This window comes from Globicephala melas, chromosome 9 (assembly GCF_963455315.2).
Source record: "Globicephala melas chromosome 9, mGloMel1.2, whole genome shotgun sequence".
In the NCBI taxonomy this organism is placed as follows: Eukaryota; Metazoa; Chordata; class Mammalia; order Artiodactyla; family Delphinidae; genus Globicephala; species Globicephala melas.
The window spans coordinates 39,727,280-39,747,916 of NC_083322.1; the positions used below are offsets into that span (position 1 = coordinate 39,727,280).

General features: G+C 37.6%; 2 protein-coding genes across 6 annotated transcripts in view; one reads left to right on the forward strand and one right to left on the reverse strand.

Moving 5' to 3' along the window:
- Positions 1-3,097: 3,097 nt before the first annotated feature.
- Positions 3,098-8,081, reverse strand: DNAJB9 (DnaJ heat shock protein family (Hsp40) member B9). 3 transcript variants are annotated; one of them, XM_030857574.3, is made up of 3 exons: positions 7,897-8,081; positions 5,535-5,761; positions 3,098-4,608 (listed from the first exon to the last, which is right to left on the reverse strand). In XM_030857574.3, exons 2-3 carry the CDS (start codon positions 5,749-5,751, stop codon positions 4,154-4,156), a joined length of 672 nt encoding a protein of 223 aa, XP_030713434.1. In that variant the 5' UTR covers positions 5,752-5,761; positions 7,897-8,081; the 3' UTR covers positions 3,098-4,153. The 3 variants fall into 3 exon arrangements, with proteins under 3 accessions (XP_030713434.1, XP_030713433.1, XP_030713432.1); XM_030857573.2 differs by lacking the exon at positions 7,897-8,081 and adding an exon at positions 7,429-7,538; XM_030857572.3 differs by lacking the exon at positions 7,897-8,081 and adding an exon at positions 7,282-7,502.
- THAP5 (THAP domain containing 5) overlaps positions 7,710-20,637 on the forward strand; it is a 67,917-nt gene continuing 54,989 nt past the window's right edge. The window contains exons 1-3 of one of the 3 annotated variants that reach the window (XM_030857567.3): positions 7,710-7,898; positions 11,632-11,824; positions 12,342-16,078. In XM_030857567.3, coding sequence (XP_030713427.1) covers positions 7,819-7,898; positions 11,632-11,824; positions 12,342-13,256 — 1,188 coding nt within the window. In that variant the 5' untranslated portion in view covers positions 7,710-7,818 and the 3' untranslated portion in view covers positions 13,257-16,078. Of the gene's footprint in view, positions 7,899-11,631; positions 11,825-12,341; positions 16,080-20,637 lie in introns of those variants that run through there. The other 2 variants (XM_060305405.2, XM_060305406.1) reach the window with 2 other exon arrangements.

The following is a 20,637-nucleotide window of genomic DNA, read 5'->3' on the forward strand; positions in this document are numbered from 1 at the left end:
GGGGTGGCAAATTCTGCTCCCCTTCACTGGGTAGTTCAACCGCAGGGCAAGGAATGAAGAGAAGCTGGAGAGTGGTTTAAGTAGCAAAGTTTAGCTAAGAGGAAGAATCTGAATTTTACAGAAGACAGTCAAAATAAGGCCTGCATGGTAGCGTGAAAAATAAGACAAGAGGCCCAAAACGAAGTTGTTTATGCTAAGCCCCACAACACCTAACCAAAGCTTAAGTACTGTTTCAACTCTCCCAGAAATGGAATCTTAACCCAATCAGGAACTACCTGATGGGCACTAGTGACGTAATCTGCCTGACAGACCCCTGCCATCCCCTAAAGGAAAATGACCTTGCGACAACTTTTTGCTGGTATAACTTCCTTGTCCTGCTTCTTCCTGCCTGTAAGTCTTTCATGTTGTTTAGTTCCTCAGAGCTCCTTTCTATTAGCTAGGTGGAAAGCTGCCTAACACATGAATCGTTGAATAAAGCCAGTAAGATTTTTAAAATTCCCTCATGTGAATTTTGTTTTTTAACAATAGAGAACATACACATTGCATATCTGCTGTATCTTCCACTAACTTTGGCTGTGGTTGATGTAAATGTAAACTAAATGTGGATTCATACTGTTTCATCTAATACTGTCTGACACCATCACCACATGGAAGGAAACCTTGGTGTAAGCAGGTTAGGTAAGATAAGGACCTATGCCCGATTCATTGATGCATGTCAGTAAATACAGGGTTGGATGTTAGGGTTTCTCTTCCTTACTGTTGGTTTTCCTTAAATGTCTGAATTCCTTGGGCATCTGTTATGTGTTTATGAAGGACTTACATCAACTTGCACAGAGAGATGAGAAAAGCAGTTACGTATGCCTATGTTAAAGCTCCTTTTTGAATAGGAGCTATGGTTTCTTGTAAGTTGTCACGGTATTTCAACCTGCAGGCAACTGCAGGTGAGTATGTCGTCAGCACGCAGAAGTTACTGTTCCCTACACATGCCAAAGTAAGACGGCTTTATTCACTCTGGGAGTGGAGGGCTGCTATTACTCACCAGCACCCACTCCATCACCAAGTGAAAAATTCACTTCACCTCTGCTCTTTTTTTGGCATCTCAATACCCTCAAATGGGGAGCCTGCCCAGGGATAATCTCTTTCTTCGAAGTTATCCTAAGTCCCTGACCTGCAGAAAAAGCTGTCAACAGTTTACCTGAAGGGGAGAGAAAAGGGCAAGGGTTCCCCATGAAGTTCTACTCTGGCCCATTCTTTCACTTTGCTTCCCCTTCCCCACCCCCCTTAAAAATCTGAGACTTAAAAGCTTCTCCAGGACACCTTGACTGTGGTTCTCTGATTTCCCTCTCAATTCAATTTCTTCTGCTTTATACCTTTTCCTGTATATCATGCCTCAAAACTTCTGTATGGTGTTTTACAGCATGTTTACAACTTCATTATTATATTTTCTGTCATTGGGACCAAGAGGGGAAACAATCATGACTGATTTTATTCAACCTGTCACCTGGGACTAAAGATGCCAGCATTAACATGAAAAATATAAAACCTTAGAGACCTACTGCTGATACCAATCTCTTCTTTATTCTGTTTGGCAATAGTCTCATTTTCCTCTAGTGTGTTTTTATTTGCTTTTACTTCAAAAAAAATTAGAATAACTACCCCAGGATTGTACGAATTCTTTTTCTTTTTCTTTTTCTTTTTTTTTGTGGTACACGGGCCTCTCACTGTTGTGGCCTCTCCCGTTGCGGAGCACAGGCTCCGGACGCGCAGGCTCAGCAGCCATGGCTCACGGGCCCAGCCACTCCGCGGCATGAACCCATGTCCCCTGCATCGGCAGGCGGACTCTCAACCACTGTGCCACCAGGGAAGCCCTGTACAAATTCTTAATTGACCTTGGGCAACCTAAATTTTCATGGACTGATCTCAGAATTGGACCTGAAATTTAGAGCACAAAACTACCTACCAATCTGGAGCACCAAAAGAATTTCACGCCTACCACATGCACTATAGCATACAATGCAAGACATACTCAATCCAGAAAACATGAAGAATTAGAGAAATTAGTTCAAGAAAAAGATTAAGTCATGTTATGAATATGACTATTTTACGCCAAAGAAAAAAAAGTGATAGATTTCACATGTTGACTTGTGTAGGGAGTGTAGATTAAGCTACTGTCTTGGTCATTTCATAACTACAGGAGTTTACCATTCTCCTTGTGCATTCAACCCGTATAAACTATAAAGAAGAAAAATTTTAAATTACTGAGGAAACTTTCATGTTGATTACTGGTCTAATTTCTAGTTGCTTATATAACTAACTACTCACACACACACACCTGTAGATTACCTAAGCGTCTTTATATTTAGTTTGTATCATAAGAGTTATGATTCATGGTACATTTTTCCTTGTAAAAAGTATGCCAAAGAGCCAAATGGGAGGTTAAAAAAAAAGAAGGGGTTCAAATAAATGTTTAAAATGGGAAAAACAAGAAAGATAATCAAGGGTACAGATGCTAACAACATTAAAATAATCCTTAAAGTTCATCGTCATTTGAAAAAAAAAATTTTTTTTTTGCCTCATTTGTTCTGTTTAATAGGCCACAGATAATCCTCAGACCAAAATACAACGTATGGCTATTTTCTTATTATCAAACAAAAGTAGTAGGTATAACTTTCAGGAAATAATTAGGGTGCATAAACATAATAGAATAAATTCATTTTCTTCACAGATGTCAAATTAAAGATGATCACTAACAAATAAAGCTTCATGCAAAGTCTGCTTTTTCCCAACCAGGCCTAAAGAGGAAAGCAGCAGGGGCAAGAATACTTGTTCCTAGCAAACAAATACACCAAAATTATAATTAACAAATTCTTCAAGCTACCAAAATCTGTGAGGGAAGGAGGATGGAGGATGATAAGAAAGCAAGAGAAATTACTAAATGGCAATCTAACAAGGTCACCTCAGGGTTTCAGGTTAGTGAAAAGTAACTTCTAGAATATGGTCTATGATCAGTATAAGCAGCCCAATTGCTTATATACCCTTCCTATCTCCAGAATTGCTGACTAAACTTTTAACAATAAAATGACAACAGAGAACATCATATTGTAAATATTATATTTCTCTCACTCACAAGGGTGTATGAGATATTTACTAGTTTTAATATGTATCCATAGGATTAATACTCATGTGGAGTATAACACGGAAAAGTGCGGAACTAAAGAAATGTCTATCTGAAAACAAAAGCACACATTTCTTAGGATTTAAAAATATTGCACATAATAAGGTTGCACAGAAATTACTGGCTGTTTTTATAAACAGAATGAGGTATTAGTCAATCTCTAAAGATGAGGGCAAAGAAGAAAAACCACACACACACAAAAAAACATAAATCCATACTAAAATCTAGAGCGTCAACAATTAAGGAAGAAATGTGAAAATATGTGTAAAATAGCTATGATTTCAACACTACAAAATCATTAGCCAGGGACCAAACATGTAACAAACTCTGGACAATATTAAGTTTTCAACTTTCTTTGAGTCTAAATGACTATGAGCAATACAATCATTTCCTTCACTCAAATTCTTCTGCATGGTTCTCTGGTAAATATTAAACCATACCTTTCTGAAGCTTTCAGTGGAAATTAACCAAGATACTGCTTGCTATCCTTTGCGGAACGACTCAATTATACAGTTTCACATATTTTGTGACCCAAGTCAGAGATGCTACAGAGCATGCAATTTTAAATTAGCAAAGGTTTCACTGCAAAAAAAATCATTCAAGTTCACACAATTTAAATCTACAATAACTTTTAAAATTTAACCTTTAAATATTTATCAGGCAAACTCATTTTTTCCTTGGTAATAAAACTGGTCATGTTAATAAGCCCAAGGGCAGGTAGAGAAAAAAGACCAGGCAGAATTATAATATCTTTTTTTTAAAGAAACTTGCCTAATCAGGGAAATTAATAATTAGCTATTTCTCTACTAACTGAATGTCGCTGAATTTCTCAAAAACAATTTAAATATATTTGATAGCTATATCAAGTTAAGTGAAATCATGCACTTGTCAAAATAGTTCACAAAAAATTGGTTCTGCATCAAAGATATTGAAGAAGAGTCAACTAGTTGGGTTTAAAGAGAACAGAAAAAGGACAAACTACTGCCCTGAACAGTCAGTGTATGTAGTAACCATATTTCCTTTTCGTTGAGTGACAGTCCTACAGTGCTTGCTAGATCCATGGAAGCTATTTTCAGTCTGTACTGTATGTCGATTGGTGGTGGTGTCAAAACCACTAAAAGAAAACATTTTCTCCATATCTTCAAACATGTCATCAAACAACCCACCTCCAAAAGAAAACTCCTGGAAATGGTGCCTTTGTCTACTGGAACCATCCTGGCGTGCCTGGAAGTGATTTTCAAAATGCTTCTTGGACCGAGTGTTTTGGTTTTGACCAAAAAAACCAAAGTCTTTAAATAAGTCATCAAAATTGAAGTTAAATGACTGCTCAAAAGGACTTCCACTAGCTCTTTGTCCTTTACCATTAGTAAAAGCACTATGTCCAAGTGTATCATATTCTTTTCGCCTATTAGCATCTGAGAGTGTTTCATATGCTGAAAGAAATAAAAATACTTTAGTAATTGAAAGTAATCAAAATTACATATACCCAAACCTCTTAAATTTATTTTATGAAAGTATTTCACATCACAAATAAAACCAAATGCTACTAACATAAAAGTTAGAAGTCACAAAAGGCAAATACTTTGTCTTATTCACTGCACACTATCAGCAGTTAGCACAATGCCTGCCTCTAGTAAATAACCAATAAATATTTGATAAATGCTACTATTAATACAAATAAATATGGGAGCAACAATTTCAGAGTTATTATTTGTGCAAAATCATCACTTGTATGAAAGAATTTAATGAGCAAATTCAGAGGAATTCATTTTTCACTTACTAGTTGAAGTAAATGTTTAACTCCAACTCCCTACTCAGTTACCTCCACCCACCATTAATTACTAAATGCTCAAGAGATGCAATTTGTTTTAGAATTAGTCTTAAGGCAAAACTTGTTTCATACTTTTCCTTTAAAGACAAATGTGGCTTTGAGATGTAGACCAAGTGAGGAAGAAAAAAGACCAAGGCATTTTAGAGTCTATTTAATCTTTTTATGATTAATATTTTTATATTTAATCTCCATAATTCATAAAAACTTTCTTAAATTAATTCGTAAGTTTTGGGTATCTAAAATTCCTTTTGACATAGAAACAATAAGCAACTTTATAAATAACAAAAGAATGAAATAATACATTTTCAACATTTTCAGATCTGAATGCCAAAAAAATATATACTTCCACACATCCAGGATCAAAATATGTTATAATAGCCTTGAGAATCTCACTCTCACTATATTCGTGTGTAGATCCCACTCTCCCTCCCGCCTCCACAAAACCTTCAAATACATACAAACTTCTTAGGTATCATTCACCTTTACTAGTTAATATCTGCGAGACCTTGAAGATAGTCATTTACGTACCTTCTGCAATCTCTCTGAATTTTGCTTCAGCATCAGGACTCTTATTTTTATCAGGATGGTACTTCATGGCCAACTTGTGAAAGGCCTTCTTGATTTGGCGCTCTGATGCTGACTTTGGCACACCTAAGATATCATAGTAACTTTTTGAGGCCAAAATTAATTCAGTTATCATTAAAATGCAGATTGCAAAGATGAAAACTGACTGGGGAGTAGCCATTTCTAATATCCTAAAAAAGAAAAGAAAAAAAATATTATCCATGGAACTAATCTTAAGATTTTTCTTTTAAAAGAAACAATGAGCTTTTAGGATTCAAAGTATACTAATGCAGTATCAAAATGTTAAGCATATATAGTGTATCTTGTATCTATTTCCATGTTATTTCACTTATACAGGCTGCACTATCCCTAAATTGGTTGTAATCTTGAGAGCAAATATAATTCAACCAAATTAAGAAAAATCTTTCTTGGCTTTGCCTTTCCACTAACACTCTGGCCATAAACACAGTAGTTACAAAAATATAGCTTAAAATGATCTCAATATCTCAATCTTCCCTTCTAGAATTCATATTCTAAAGGGATTTTTTAAAAACTTTTAACTTAATGGTAAAAAAGTATATTACCAAGGTAATCAGCCCAGTATATCTAAATTAGCAGTAATCTTCCCTCCCTAAGAAACTTTCAGTTTTCATTTCAGCAAGGTGAGCCAAGGATTGCACACAGAGAATCTCAATATTACATAATATTGACAACGCAACACAATAGAATGTAATCTCTCTTTTTTTATCCCAAATATTTAACAAAATATTTTATCCCAAATATTTAACAAATATTTAACAAAAAAGCATGGATAAATGAGTTTTAAAAACTCATAATTAATAGAATTTAAGATTTCTGCGAAGGCTGCCAGAAAAATGAACTTTCATAGTTTGTACTTTAGATAAGGTAAATTCTTTCTAACTTCTCAGGAGTCGTTAAAATGTTTCTCTAACCTTAAAGAAGTTTGAACCTAGAATTCAACTGAGAATTCTTGAGAGTATAGATTAAATGACTTGGGATTCAAACGACCCTGTTTGTTGAACACCGTACCACAGGAGTCCGTAAGAACCTAGGATGACATAACAGCGGACGAAAGACGCTCTGGTTTGTGCAAACTGCCTGCGTTCCTCTCCTGTTGGCCTGTTCAGAGCGTAATTAGCAGATGGATTACTTCTTCCCAGAGAGTCACTCACAGTCACGCGAACCAAGGATCAAGTACGAACTCCTGGTTTAAAGAACACAAACCAAGCGCGTACCGTGACTGATCCCTAGTCAAAGGGCGGGTCTAAAACTGACAGGGAGGCATCTTCCCAGTTTCACAAACCTTACTCCACAGTTTCAAGTTGAATATACCATACTCTCCTAAAAGACGGACCGTTGCGTTATACTGACTCCTCATTCCCGAGAGCCGGCGGACGGCAAGCCTGGCCCTTACTCCCCAGAGCCAGTGGCTGGTTGGGCTGGACTCGCCCTGTCAGACCTTGCGCCGCCGTCCGGTTGTCCGCGGCTCGGGGTCCAGCTGCCCGACACCCGAGAAGGCCAGCGGCACAACCCCCCCAAAAAAACCGCACTACACTGTGCTTAGGCCATCTCCTTTCTCCTATTCTCTTCCTCAAGAACACCAGGCAGCCCGAAGCCCTACCGGCGATCGTGGCGGACACCGAGGCCTAAACCCCCTCCCGGAGACCCCGGCCTCATCCCTCATTCGCACCCTCCAGCTGCAGCTGCTCCTTCAGAGACCGGAGGCGCCGGCGGTGCTGACCAGCTACTCCACAGGGCTGCGCGGCTTGGCCCCCCCAACCCCGGCCTCCGTGGCCTCCGGGAGCTGGTGCGCACCCACTGCTGCCTGTCCACCGACCTCACACTCCTGCCGTCGCCGCCGCGTCCCCTCACAGCCAACTCCCCACAGGCGCGCCGGCCGCTGCCCGCGCCACCACCTCAGGAGGAGACCTACACGAAACGCTTTCCTATTGGCTCCCGCCTCCCCACCTGACCCTGGCGCCCTACGCGCACGTGGAAAACTGTTGTTGCCGCTCGGCCTGTGCGTCACTTCCTGCCCCAACCCCCGAAAGGGCCGTACTGAAGCCGGCAGAAGCGGAAGTGAGTCGAGGGTTGCACCGTCTTTCCGTTCCTCCGAGCCTGACGCAGGCGCAGTGGCTCCGGTGGCCTGCATCTGCGGCTCCGCCTCAGCGAGGAAGGCCCGCCTGTGCCTGTCGGCGGCCCAGGTCTCCTGTGCCTCGCCGCAGCGATGCCCCGCTATTGCGCAGCGATTTGCTGTAAGAACCGCCGGGGACGAAACGGTAAAGACCGGAAGCTGAGTTTTTACCCGTAAGTTGTCCCTAACGCAGAAGCGTCAGCTTGCCTCTGGGTCGCAGTTCTGTGGCGTTTGGGGTTGGAGTTTGGCGTATCTCCTGTCAGCTCTATAAATTCGGCCTTGGTTCTGCGGTCGTGTTCGGCCCCTCCGCGGGAGGAGGGCGCGAAGGCTCGAGTTCAGTTTACCTGGAAATGTTCTGACGTTTCTAGGGAGGTCGCTGGGCGTGTGGCGAGGCGTTGGGGCCTGTTGGAGTGTTCATAGGGCGCCTAAAGCAGTCACGTTTGCGCGATGCTCCGTGGTTTTCAGAGCGTTTCCCCACCTCCCCGGAACTCATCTCATTGACGACCTTAACCACCACTTCAGGTGCATCAGACGTGCCAAGTGGGAAGGTGCACTTAAAGTTAACTTACACTTCCAGTAAGTTAGGTCGCATAGTTGTTATTTAATTCCACTTTCTCCTGACGAAACTGAGGGCTTTGAGAAAGGTTAGGTAAGTGACCTTGAAAGTTTTGTGGCAGACCCAGAATTATAACCTACCTCCTGCTCAGGGCTCTAGATACTCTCCATTCGTTCAGAGAGCAGGGTAAGTCAGGGCTAACAGGTTTTTCCCGCCCTCCCAACGTAGAGCGTTACTCTGAAACCTTTCCTAAGCGAGGAAGCAACTGCTTTTTTTTTTTTTTTGGTGAAAGCGAAAATCTTGTTCGGGCATCAGTACCTGTTAGACCTAACTTTCCTAAAAGTGAAGTGGCAGAAAGCGAACTTTGGAGAAGTGGAGAATACCTGTATTCCAAATTACTGCGGCCACGAAATATTTTCGTGGAACCCGAGAAGTACCCATTTTTATTTGGAAGAATAGTGAAGCAGTATTGTGTAATAAGTAAGAGGCCAGACTCCAAAGCCAGACTTAGGTTCAAATACTGGCTCCACTACTTTGTAGCTGAATAACTGGCCGTAAATTATTTAACCCTTCTAGCTAAGACCTCCCATCTGTAAAGTGGAGACACTAGTAATACCTAATTCACACGTAGTGTGTAAAGACATAAAATGGCGTTTGGCACTCATAACGTGCTTAGTGTTTATGAAAGTCAACGTATTTATGTTATTCTATTTGCTTTATTTCTTGTATTTAAAAATAATTAATTTAGCCCTAACCTGGTTGTCTTTAACTTTCTTTGAATTTTCACTAGCTATTTTGTGAAGCTTATTTGACATTAGACCTAAAGCTTTCTGTTCACTAATGACTCAGCTGCTTTTCATTATCTTAACTAATAAAAAAACTGATAACTCCAAATAATTCACACCATGTGGCAATATTTCCAGGATTATCTTCCTCGAAGCCCTTCCACAAGTTGCAAAGAGATATTTTAGGGGGAGAAATATATGCTAGTATATTAATGGCTCTGGCTCTGAGGAGGTTTGTAGCAAAGGATCATGTTGAGCTTGATTTAACCCCATATTTCCTTGGCCTTGGATTTGGGAGCGTCATAACCTCAGACTAAAAATTCTTTTAATCTTTGTGGACTGCGTGGTTACTATTTTTAAGGAGTGAAAAATAATAATGCCGGAGGAAGACAATTATAAAGAATTTTTTCCTCAAAATGAATTTACTGAAAGTGGAGTTTTTAAGTGAGTTTTTGAAATTTCATGCGTAATCAGCAAACTAAACATTGAATTAGTTTTATTCCCCTAATAGCACCAAACTTGAAGAATTGAATTTTCTCATGCTAACACTATAGCAAGCTACAAAATAAATTTATACTAATTTGAGAATTCAGTGAATATATGCATATGGTGACCAGTTTATACCAGTGATTATTTTATGTTTTGGGGAGAATTAATAAGACAGAGAAACAAAATTACCAGTCAAACAAACTGAACCAATGTAGAGATACTAAGTTGTTCCAGAAACATATTCTAGGAGAGTTCTTAGAGATTTACCTGTTAAGAAAGCATTGCAATACAATTACCAATAAAGACATTCACAAAGTGTATTTTTTTAATTGTTTGATAACATATAGGTACAATAGAAATAATTTACAAATGGCATCCATATACATGAAATTACATTTAAAAAATTTTTTTGTAAAAGGCATATTCTCATTTTAGCTATAACAGAAAAGGTATAAACTTATCTCTGGATAACAGAGTTCCAAGTCCTCTGAAAAGAAAATGCTTTTTGCCATTAAGTGCCTTTTCTCGTTAGGCCTATCATACTTATAACCTAAGTCATTGATATATGTAAGGTTAAAAAATTTTCAAGCCATGTATGAATATTATACCTATGGTAAAAACTTCCAAAGGTAGATGATCTGAGTTTTCCACGGAAGGATATCAGGGTTAAAAATTATTTCCTACAAAATACCCAGACTCTTTTCGTCTAGCATCTTACAAAGTTATCAATATTTATTTTAGAAAATCATGCTACTACGAAGCATAAATGGTTGTGATTGGGAGGAATGTATAACAGCTGCTTTTTGTATGAGAACCTTCTATGTTACTGTTTTTTGGTTTTTTTGTGTTTTTTTTTTTTTTTTTTTTTTTTTTTTTTTTGCGGTACGCGGGCCTCTCACTGTTGTGGCCTCTCCCGCTGCGGAGCACAGGCTCCGGACGCGCAGGCTCAGCGGCCATGGCTCACGGGCCCAGCCGCTCCGCGGCACGTGGGATCTTCCCGGACTGGGGCACAAACCCGTGTCCCCTGCATCGGCAGGCGGACTCTCAACCACTGCGCCACCAGGGAAACCCTATGTAACTTTTTTATAAGTAGGAAATTATTATGTAGTATGTGTCTTGGACTGTATTCTTGTAAAATCTTCAAAAGAAGTATAAATCACTGTTGTTTAATTCAGTTTAACTCAAACCTGATTAGACTGGTAGAATAAAGTTTTCTGTCAAATTCTGCCATTAGTCCAGTTTTACCCATAAAACACATTGTAGTACGTTAAAGCCAACTCTAAAAATCCAGGTTACTCAGTACAGGAAGAACACGTATAAAGAGCTGTTTTACTTTTCTCTATCTTTTCTGTTTGTTTCATATTATAAAATATCTGAGTCTGTCCTTTAACACGTTTAGTTCTTGTGTCAATTTCTCTTTCAGAACTTGAACACTTGAATTTTAGAGTTCCCAATCTACCAGCTGTAGAAGACTAGAAATATTGGACTAAATTACAAATGGGTAGAATAGAGGCTGATTCTAGTAAAGAGAATGGAGGATTAGAAGTTTTATAAGATTGAGTATTCATTTATGTCAGCTAAACCATTTGTTTGAATTAACATCTCTGTATTTTAAAAATATTAATGTAAGAGCCTGAAGTTTAATACTTCTTGAATTATAGACCAGAAACCATTTGACTTGTTATGTTACTATGAAATATATTTGAATAGGACTTTGTAGTTACAAAGCTCTTCACTAGTTCTAGGCAAACTACACAACAGAATGAAAAAGAAATGTAATCCATAGCAAATATGAATAGATTTTATCTTTTGTAGTAACAGGTTTTACTTGAAGGGACTCTGAGTTATGTATTACAAGCCACTCTTCTCAGACAAAAGCTTTGGCTACACATCTCATATCTTAGTCCTCTTTGCTGCAGAGATGATATGGTAGTAGTTGTCATGAAGATGCTGTTGTATGGTAGGAGTGGTTGTCTTGCTTTTATGGCACTTGATTGATAGGTTACCTATATGTGCAGGCCTGGAATCTGGCAAAATTGTTAAAATATAGCAAAGTTTTCCTTTTTTTACTTTCAGGTTTCCTCTACATGACAAAGAAAGACTTGAAAAATGGTTAAAGAACATGAAGCGAGATTCATGGGTTCCCAGTAAATACCAGTTCCTGTGTAGTGACCATTTTACTCCTGACTCTCTTGACATCAGATGGGGTATTCGCTATTTGAAACAAACTGCAATTCCAACAATATTTTCTTTGCCTGAAGAGAATCAGGTATTGGAGGCAGGGAGTAGGGGAGAAGGGGATAATGCTGAGCATGGTGGCAGATTGCAGGGTGGCAGGTAATCAGGTAGAGGGGATGAGAGGGAAAGGTAACTGCTGGGAAAACACATATTTGAGAAAAAGAAAAACTAATTTGTGCTTTTACTGAAAGTGTAATAATTTTTTAAAGATAAACCGTTTTGAAGCATAGCTTCAGAGGAGCCAAGGATAACATACATAAATTATCAGGTTAAGTTATTAACGTAAATTAATGATCTAGATATTTTACTGGTCTTGTGAGTGATCTGAGATTTTTTTCCATTATATTGATATATTGATTATGCATAATTTTTTTAAAAAAATGTTTTCAAGTATATTTTGAGCTGTTATATACTGAAAACATTTTTTTAACTGAATAAATTTGCTTGGCCAGTATACTGCTCATAGTTGTACTGAAATAGCACTAACTAATAAGGGAATAAGCCTAGTAAGGACATCTTTATTAGAATTTGAAAATATTATTTTATAGGAGAAAGACCCTTCCAAAAAAAAATCTCAGAAGAAAAAATTGAAAGATGAGAAAGAAGTATGCCTAAAAGCCAAGTCAGAAGAGTCATTTTCATCAAATGAGCCAAAGAAGAATACAGTTGACACAGATGTCCCCCCTGAGCATGCAGAATTACTTGATTCATCTGCCTTGGTAAAGCCACCAGATACAAAAACAGAAAGTTTACAAAATAATGTATTAACTCTTAATCTGCTTAAACAAGATACCAGAAAATCAGAACCTACCTTGGAAACATCAGTTAGTCAAGACATAGGTATAGGTGGTTTTCACACATCTTTTGAGAATCTAAATTCTACAACTATTACTTTGACAACTTCAAATTCAGAAGGTATTCAGCAGTCTTTGGAAGCCCAAGAAGTGCTTGAAATAACTACCAATCATCTTGCTAACCCACACTTTACAAATAATTCTGTGGAAATTAAGTCAGCACAGGAAAATCCATTCTTGTTCAGCACAATTACTCAAAGAGTTGAAGAATTAAACACAAATAAAGAATCTGTTATTGCCATTTTTGTACCTACAGAAAATTCCAAACCTACAATTAATTCTTTTATACCTGCCCCCAAAGAAAAGGTGGAAATGGTAGAAGACATAGATGTTGAAGACTCATATAAGGATGTAGACAATGAGATGGAAGTTTTACAGATTGAGCATTCTTACTGCAGACAAGATGTAAGTAAGGAACATCTTTGGCAGAAAGTCTCTAAACTACATTCAAAGATAACTCTCCTTGAGTTACAAGAACAACAAACTCTAGGAAGATTGAAGTCTTTGGAAGCTCTTATAAGGCAGCTAAAACAGGAAAACCGGCTATCTGAAGAAAATGTCAAGATTATAGAAAACCATTTCACAACGTATGAAGTTACTATGATGTAGGTTAAAGAGATTTTAAAGCTGTGACTTTTATGTAAGCTTTTTGTTTGCCAAACCAAATTATATGTAAAGTGAACTTTTTCCTGTGTAAAGTTCTTATCTTAATGAAGCTAAGCAAGTGCTCTAATGTTATGAACTGCGTCCTGTTCTTGTAATGCTCATTTTTGAGAAAAACTAGAGAGTTCTTGGGTAGAAGAAGTGTCATTACTTGTTAATTTTCCAAATTTGAAGTTAAAATGTAGTGAATAAATAATATGGTTAAGTCGTAAAATGAGAGAACACGAATATGGTAAACAAGAGCCCAGAATAGAAATCAGCCTCAGGAGTCAGTCTTGGTTCTACCATTGACATGTGACTTGGACAAGTTACTTATCAAGATATTCAGTCTCTAATCTGTAAAAAGAGGGCACTTAACTAGACCTCTAACATAGTCTGTTTCTTTATAGTTTCTTGCCTTTCTAATTAGATACTTTTAATAGAACAAGTTTTCTATATGATAATCTTATACTCACATAAAACTAGATGCTGGCTAGCATTTGATATTACTAACTGTTGGATTCTTCTCAATATTTATTAAATTATGTGTTGCTTGGCCTTTGCGCTATAGTTTTCTGTGTTATAAAGGAAAATACTCCAGTTACAATTTTATTCCAATTGAACTAAAATAAGGAATCAGCCATTAGCCCAGTTCTTAGGAGAGGTACTTTAAACTTGAAAGAATATGTACCTTATATGTGGCAGACCATCATAATACACAGTCATTTAAGCTTCTTGACACCTTGTATTTAAGGTTATATTTATAAACCAAAAATTTCAATGAGGTTGAATTTTTTAATACTTTTTTTAAATTATGGTTTTTATCTATTTAATATGTGTAACTTTTAAAAATGTGTGCATATGTTGTTTTAAAATTCCAGAATGATAGAGTAATACTTAATGTTACACCTTCCCACTTACATGTATTTTAGTAAAAGAAATTATAGATAGGTGGTGATAACCTTGGAGAGACAAGTGGGAAAGAGAAATAATGGTGATAGAAATAAAATGAAACGTAAAAGCAGAAACATAGTCGTAGCAACACAAATGTGAAAAATAGATGATCCCTTAGAATTGGCAGTTAATATAATTAAATATGTTGCTCTTTATGGTATTAAGCAAATTCCTGTCAGCCTGATTCTTAGTTTTCTCATCTGTTATATAAAAAATACTGTTACCTATTTTGAAGGATGGTTTTTTGAATTCTGTAAGGTAGTAAATGTGTTTTTGGTGCCAGAAAATAGGAGGTGCTCAATAAATATTAGTTGACTACACAGCAAATAGTATACTAATTGTTTTGTAAATGGATGATTATTTGGGGCCATATGTCACTTAGTTTTTTTAGGCTAATAAAATTAATTAGTATATGAATGTGTGTCAGCTAATTATAAAAAGTTGATTAGTGGTGTCCTTATTGTGTGGCTATGGGTGGGGCAAAATTCCTTAAAATTTTTGCATAAATTATGTGTATATAATTGGTAAAGTTGATGTGATGTTATTTTTAAGTTGCATTTTGCTGGTATTTAAAATAAATAATATAGATGTAAATAGCCTTTTTAAGTCATTATAAAATATGTTGTACATTGCAGTTATTTTCTATTTAAAGTTATAGTTTACTCAGGAATAATTTAAACTAGTTGTGTTTCTTTAAACTACTAAATCATAAGTATTTAAGATACTTTCTTGGCTTTTCTATATTCAGTTCAGAATGTTCCCTCTAACTCAGTTAACCAATAAATTTTATTTGGGAGTTCTGACCAACTTTATTTCTTACTTACATTCTTATAGCAGCCTCTTAACTAGTAGTACCTATATTTTCAATCTCCTGCTTCCATATTTTCCTGGACTCTGCTATCAGCTTTTTACCTAAGCTATAGATCTAGCTGTATCACCTGCACACCACCTAACTTTCCTAGCTGAGAAATCTGTAATCACTCTTTAATACCTACAGAATTAAGCAAAACTTGTTACTATCATATATATGATCCTCTGTGATTCTGTTCATCCTGTGTTCTAGCCACACTGGACTTCTTAGCATTTCTCAAACATGCTAGACAGGTACTTGTTTTTGTGTCTTCTTATTTTATTCTCTAAATTCAACCAGTCTGTTAAAATTGTATTTCGATTTTGTTGGAATGTCATCCCTTCTTACCAGTCAAAATTGTTTTTTCTCTTTTCCTACAGGGCTTTGTCTTATAACACTGAGCCTTGTTTTATAACACCGTAACAGTGTTTACACTGTTTTATATCATGATGTTATCCATAGCTTTCTCTTCAACTGGACTGTATGCTTTTTGAAAGCAGAATTTTTATTCACTTTCGTTTCTTTGACAATGTAATATTAACTCAATAAATGTTTGGATGAATATTTTGAATTTGCCTACTTAGAATTTCTTGGTTCTGGTCACCTAAAATCAAGAACCTTCTTAACAAATATATCCTTGATACCTTGAGAATGATTAGGGAAGGATATAGATCTTCATATAATCTTTAAAACATTCCATGTTTCCAATGGACAGTACCATTTACCAGTTATCTGCTACGCCACCTATTAACTGATTTTTGTTGTAGAAGGCTATCCCCACCACAGACTATTTCCTGCTTTCTATCTGATAGTTAAAAAGGAAATAAGTCTAAGGAAGCTGTTTATGCCTACATGTCAGGGAGATTGGTAAGTCAAATTTAGAAAGACTTCATCATATAAATAATATGTGACGTTGATCTAAACATCATGCAGGTTTTGGCAAGGGGCAGTAGTGGTTTTTTGTTTTCTGGCTATGCATTTCAAAAATTTTGACGTTTTAAGGATGCTTATACATAAGGCATGCATACTACTTTGTTCTTGGTTTGTAAATTAAGTTTTATAAACTTTCTTTTTTATACATAAAACCAGTTTTCTTAAAGCTACCTTTGTATTCTCTCCTGTACCTCTTGAGCCTTGAACTTTGACCTCTGCAGCAATAAAGCAGCACTTCTGTGACACACACAAGGTCATTTTTTTAAGAAAAAGGATGCACAGAGTTCTTACTTTCTTTTTCCCCCCCCCCCCGGTACGTGGGCCTCTCACTGTTGTGTGGCCTCTCCCGTTGCGGAGCACAGGCTCAGGATGCACAGGCTCAGCGGCCATGGCTCACGGGCCCAGCCGCTCCGCGGCATGTGGGATCTTCCCGGACCGGGGCACAAACCCATGTCCCCTGCATTGGCAGGCGGACTCTCAACCACTGCGCCACTGGGGAAGCCCCAGAGTTGTTACATTTTTAAGTGCTGCATTCAAAAGATGCAGTTACTCAGAATTCTCTAGTTTGAATAAATTCTTGCAAAGTATCCTTACTGTAATTTGTGATATGATGCTGTGCCCTAAAGTGTATTTTCTTTACTAATAGACAATTTATTATGGCACATCAGCATGATTTGTTTAGATAGTACACCACTACATTCTGTTAATCAATCATTAGGTGTGACTGAATTTCTTTTGCAGTTATTAAAAAAAAACCCTCAACTTTATAAATATGCAGAATAAAACTTTTTAAAATAAAAACATCAAGCAGGGAACTTTTCTGCATATTTTAGATCTTGAAAAAAAATCAACCATATATTAAGAGTTGGAATATTAATGTGCAGATAAATATTTCTGTTTCTAGCTAAATTGAACAGTTCTGCCAACTAATTTGGTGTTCAAGTACATCTTTCTTTTTTAGATTATGCTGTTTTGTATTTTTGTGGGTGAGGTGGGTGGGTAGAAACACTCATTCACAATTGTCAGAGGGAAAAAGCTACAGAGAAGATTGGGGAGTGGGGGTGGGAGACAAGATGTATCTGTATAAGAGAGAAGTTCCTTCAAGGAAGGGTCTTTGTTTCATTTATCATTTTAACCTATTCTCCACCCTCTGGCTTTTTGGTTACTTGACTACCTCATCTCCAGTGAACTTTTCCTCCATTCCTCTTCAGCCACCTCATTTCTGTGGTCAATGGTAGACCTTTGTCATCACCAGTACTTGCATCCCATTGAAAAATGTCACCTTCAAACTCCTCATTCTGACCACCACCTTCTATTGTTTAGCACAGTTATTAAAACAACTCACACTGCAACCAACCACTCTTCCACAGTCTATCATCCCTGTCGTAGGTTCTATTTTGCAAATAATGGCCACAAAATATATCTCATCCTGTATTCTCTTCTGCAGTATATGACCTTGCCACTCCCTTATCAAGGAGTGGAGTTTATTTCTCTACCTTGTTTTTTTTTTTTAATAAATCTGTTTTATTTATTTTTGGCTGTGTTGAGTCTCTGTTGCTGCACGTGGGCTTTCTCTAGTTGCGGCAAGCGGGGCTACTCTTCGTTGTGATGTGCGGGCTTCTCACTGCGGTGGATTCTCTTGTTGCAGAGCATGAGCTCTAGGCACACAAGCTTCAGTAGTTGCGGCATGCAGGCTCAGTAGTTGTGGCTCTCGGGCTCTAGAGCACAGTCTCAGTAGTTGTGGTGCACAGGCTTAGTTGCTCCGTGGCATGTGGGATCTCCCTGGGCCAGGGCTCGAACCCATGTCCCCTGCACTGGCAGGCAGATTCTTAACCACTGCGCCACCAGGGAAGCTCTCTCTACCTTTTTTTTTAATCTGGAAGAGCGTGTGACTGCTTTGATCAGTAAAATACAGTGAAAGTGACACTGCCAGTTCCAGACTCAGCCCTTAATGGGCCGGGCAGCTTTCACATCCTCTTTGGAGCTTTTGCTTCCTCTTGGAATGCCAGGTGCCATGTAATGTGTGATTACCCTGAGATCATGCTGGAAAAGCAAAGTCACATGGAGAAACTCTGGAGGATGAGATATCAGACGTGTGAAGAAGCCACCTTGGAAAATGATTCTCCAGCCCCAGCGACTCGAGACTCAAAATGCAGCAAATGCAGCCACCTAGCTAAGCTCTTCCTGAATTCCTTAACCACAAAATTGTAAGCAAAATGTTTCTTTTGGGGTGGATTGTTAGGCAGTGTTTTAGGCTGTGTTTTCCAGAGAAACACGCTGTTCTTCAGGCTGAGATATTCCAAGGTCTGCAGTTGGCAAGCTAGGGACCCAGGAGAGCCTTTGGTGTAGTTCTAGTCCAAGTCTGAAGGCCTAAGAACCAGGAGAGCTGATTGTGTAGTTCTAGTTCTACCTCCAGTTCAATTCTCCCTCACACTGCTCCCTTCCCCTCCTACTACCCCTTCCTCCTCCCCCAAGCTGAGGATCTCATCACATAATTCACTGAAAAAAAAAATTATAAACACCTCTATAAACCAAAACAATAGAGTATTATACAGTAGTTAACATGAATGAACTAGATTTACATGCATCTACATGAATAAATACCCAAACTATGTGAAAAAAGGTAAGTTGCAAAAGGTTTGGTAACAGTCTACTACTTAATTAAAATTTTAAAATACACAAAACAGTAATACATGTTGCTTATATTTACATTCCTATGTAAAGGATGAAAAAGCACGCCAACTTCAGGATAATGATTACCTCTGAGGAGGCAAGAAGGGGTGATGGTGGAGAGATTTTATGTGTCACTTCTTTAAAAAAATAAGTGAGCTAAATAAAGATGACAAAAATATTATCTATTGAAATAATAGGTACAGGTTTGCTTTATTACTCTTTTTAAAATGTTTCAGAATTTAAAATTACATATTTTAGTTGAAATGACAAAAGAGTATGTTAGGCTTATTAAAGTAACTCTAAAGGTCAACTCTGATTAGACGTCATTCTTATAGTTTTGTTATGATTGCTCTTTGTTTTAAGAACATTTGAGGGGGAGTGGGGATTTACAGTGAAAGACTTGATGATTTGGATTCAGTAAACTTGGGATTGAAGTTAGGCACTATGGTAGGCAGAAGAATGCTCCTCTAACTCACTAAAACTCTGAAAAGGGGCAATTGCCCTTTTAATAAGTGGTTGAAGTGGCGTGGAGTGGGGTGGGTGCAGGCGGAGCAGCTAACTGACTTCTTTAGTCCTCTGCAGCAGTAAAATGTGAGCCAAATGAGGATGACATTTTTGCATATCATTTTCCCACTTGCTAGCAAATTCTAGTTTCATGTCTCTCCTCTGAGCTTGTAATGACGCACCGGCCCACTTCTCTATTCCCAGAGAAAATAAGCAGGCACTACTGGAGAGGATAACATAAAACCTTTACAGGGGTGAGAGTAGGTTTAACTCTAATATGAACTAATCAGCTAAATTGTTTTAATATAAATTTAGAGCTATTTCCATCCCCAATTTTGAAATAAATAAGCTAGGTTTAATTAATATGATATATATTTAATACTTTAATAAAAGAAGCTTTAACATAATAATCTCACTTTACTCACAATCTCAGAGAAACCCTAAAGACAGCCCATCATTAATCATCATTAATCTGTCACAAACACCTCAGTGGTTTTGTTCCAAGGTTCAGGTTTTTAATAGTCTTCTCTATGGCATGTATATAAATAGTATGCAGTGTCTAATTAAATATGGTGACCTATTGTTCTGCATCACTAGTAAACTTAATCACCTGTTCCCTCTCTGTAAATTCTACACCTTCTAGATAATGTAAGAGAAACATTTTCTTATATTTTCATAGTAGAGAGAATTCATTCCCTCAAATGGACATTCCTTTTCAGACTCCACCTCTATGTCCCCCACACTTATGCCAAGGGCTCCAGATTGCCCTGGATCCCAGAGTCTTGGGCCACGGTATTGACTATCTCATGTATCTGTGCTGTTTTATTAGTGTTAGCTTTTCCATTCACGACTATCTGTGTTTTGTCTTCTTTTCAGGCATTGTAATATAGTGTTGTATTTTTGTCAGGTGTAAGGTCATTGAATGACCCTATGTTTTAGAAGGGCTTGATTACATACATTCAGGTAATGGAAATGTGACAAATATTCACTATCGGAACTGGAACCTACAGATTCTAAAATATATGAGATTTATTTTTTTATTTTATTTATTTTTGGGCCACGCCATGTGGCATGTGGGATCTTAGTTCCCCAACCAGGGATCGAACCCATGCCTCCTGCAGTGGAAGCGTGGAGTCCTAACCGCTGGACCGCCAGGGAATTCCCAGAAATGTATTTTAAATGTTCTTATAGATGTTTTTTAAATTAAGAAATTTTAGCTTAAATAGTCTAACAAATTAGCAAAATATCTTATGTTGGGTGAACTATTAACATATTCTTCTCTTACTTCAGTTATTTGTAGTAAAACATATTACCTAAGGGGATAAAAATATTAAAACTACTTTTTAATTCTCTGATAATCACACAGGGATGCTATATTAATAAACACATATTCAGATTTTTCTGTATATTTGAAATGTATGCTTTATTTGATAT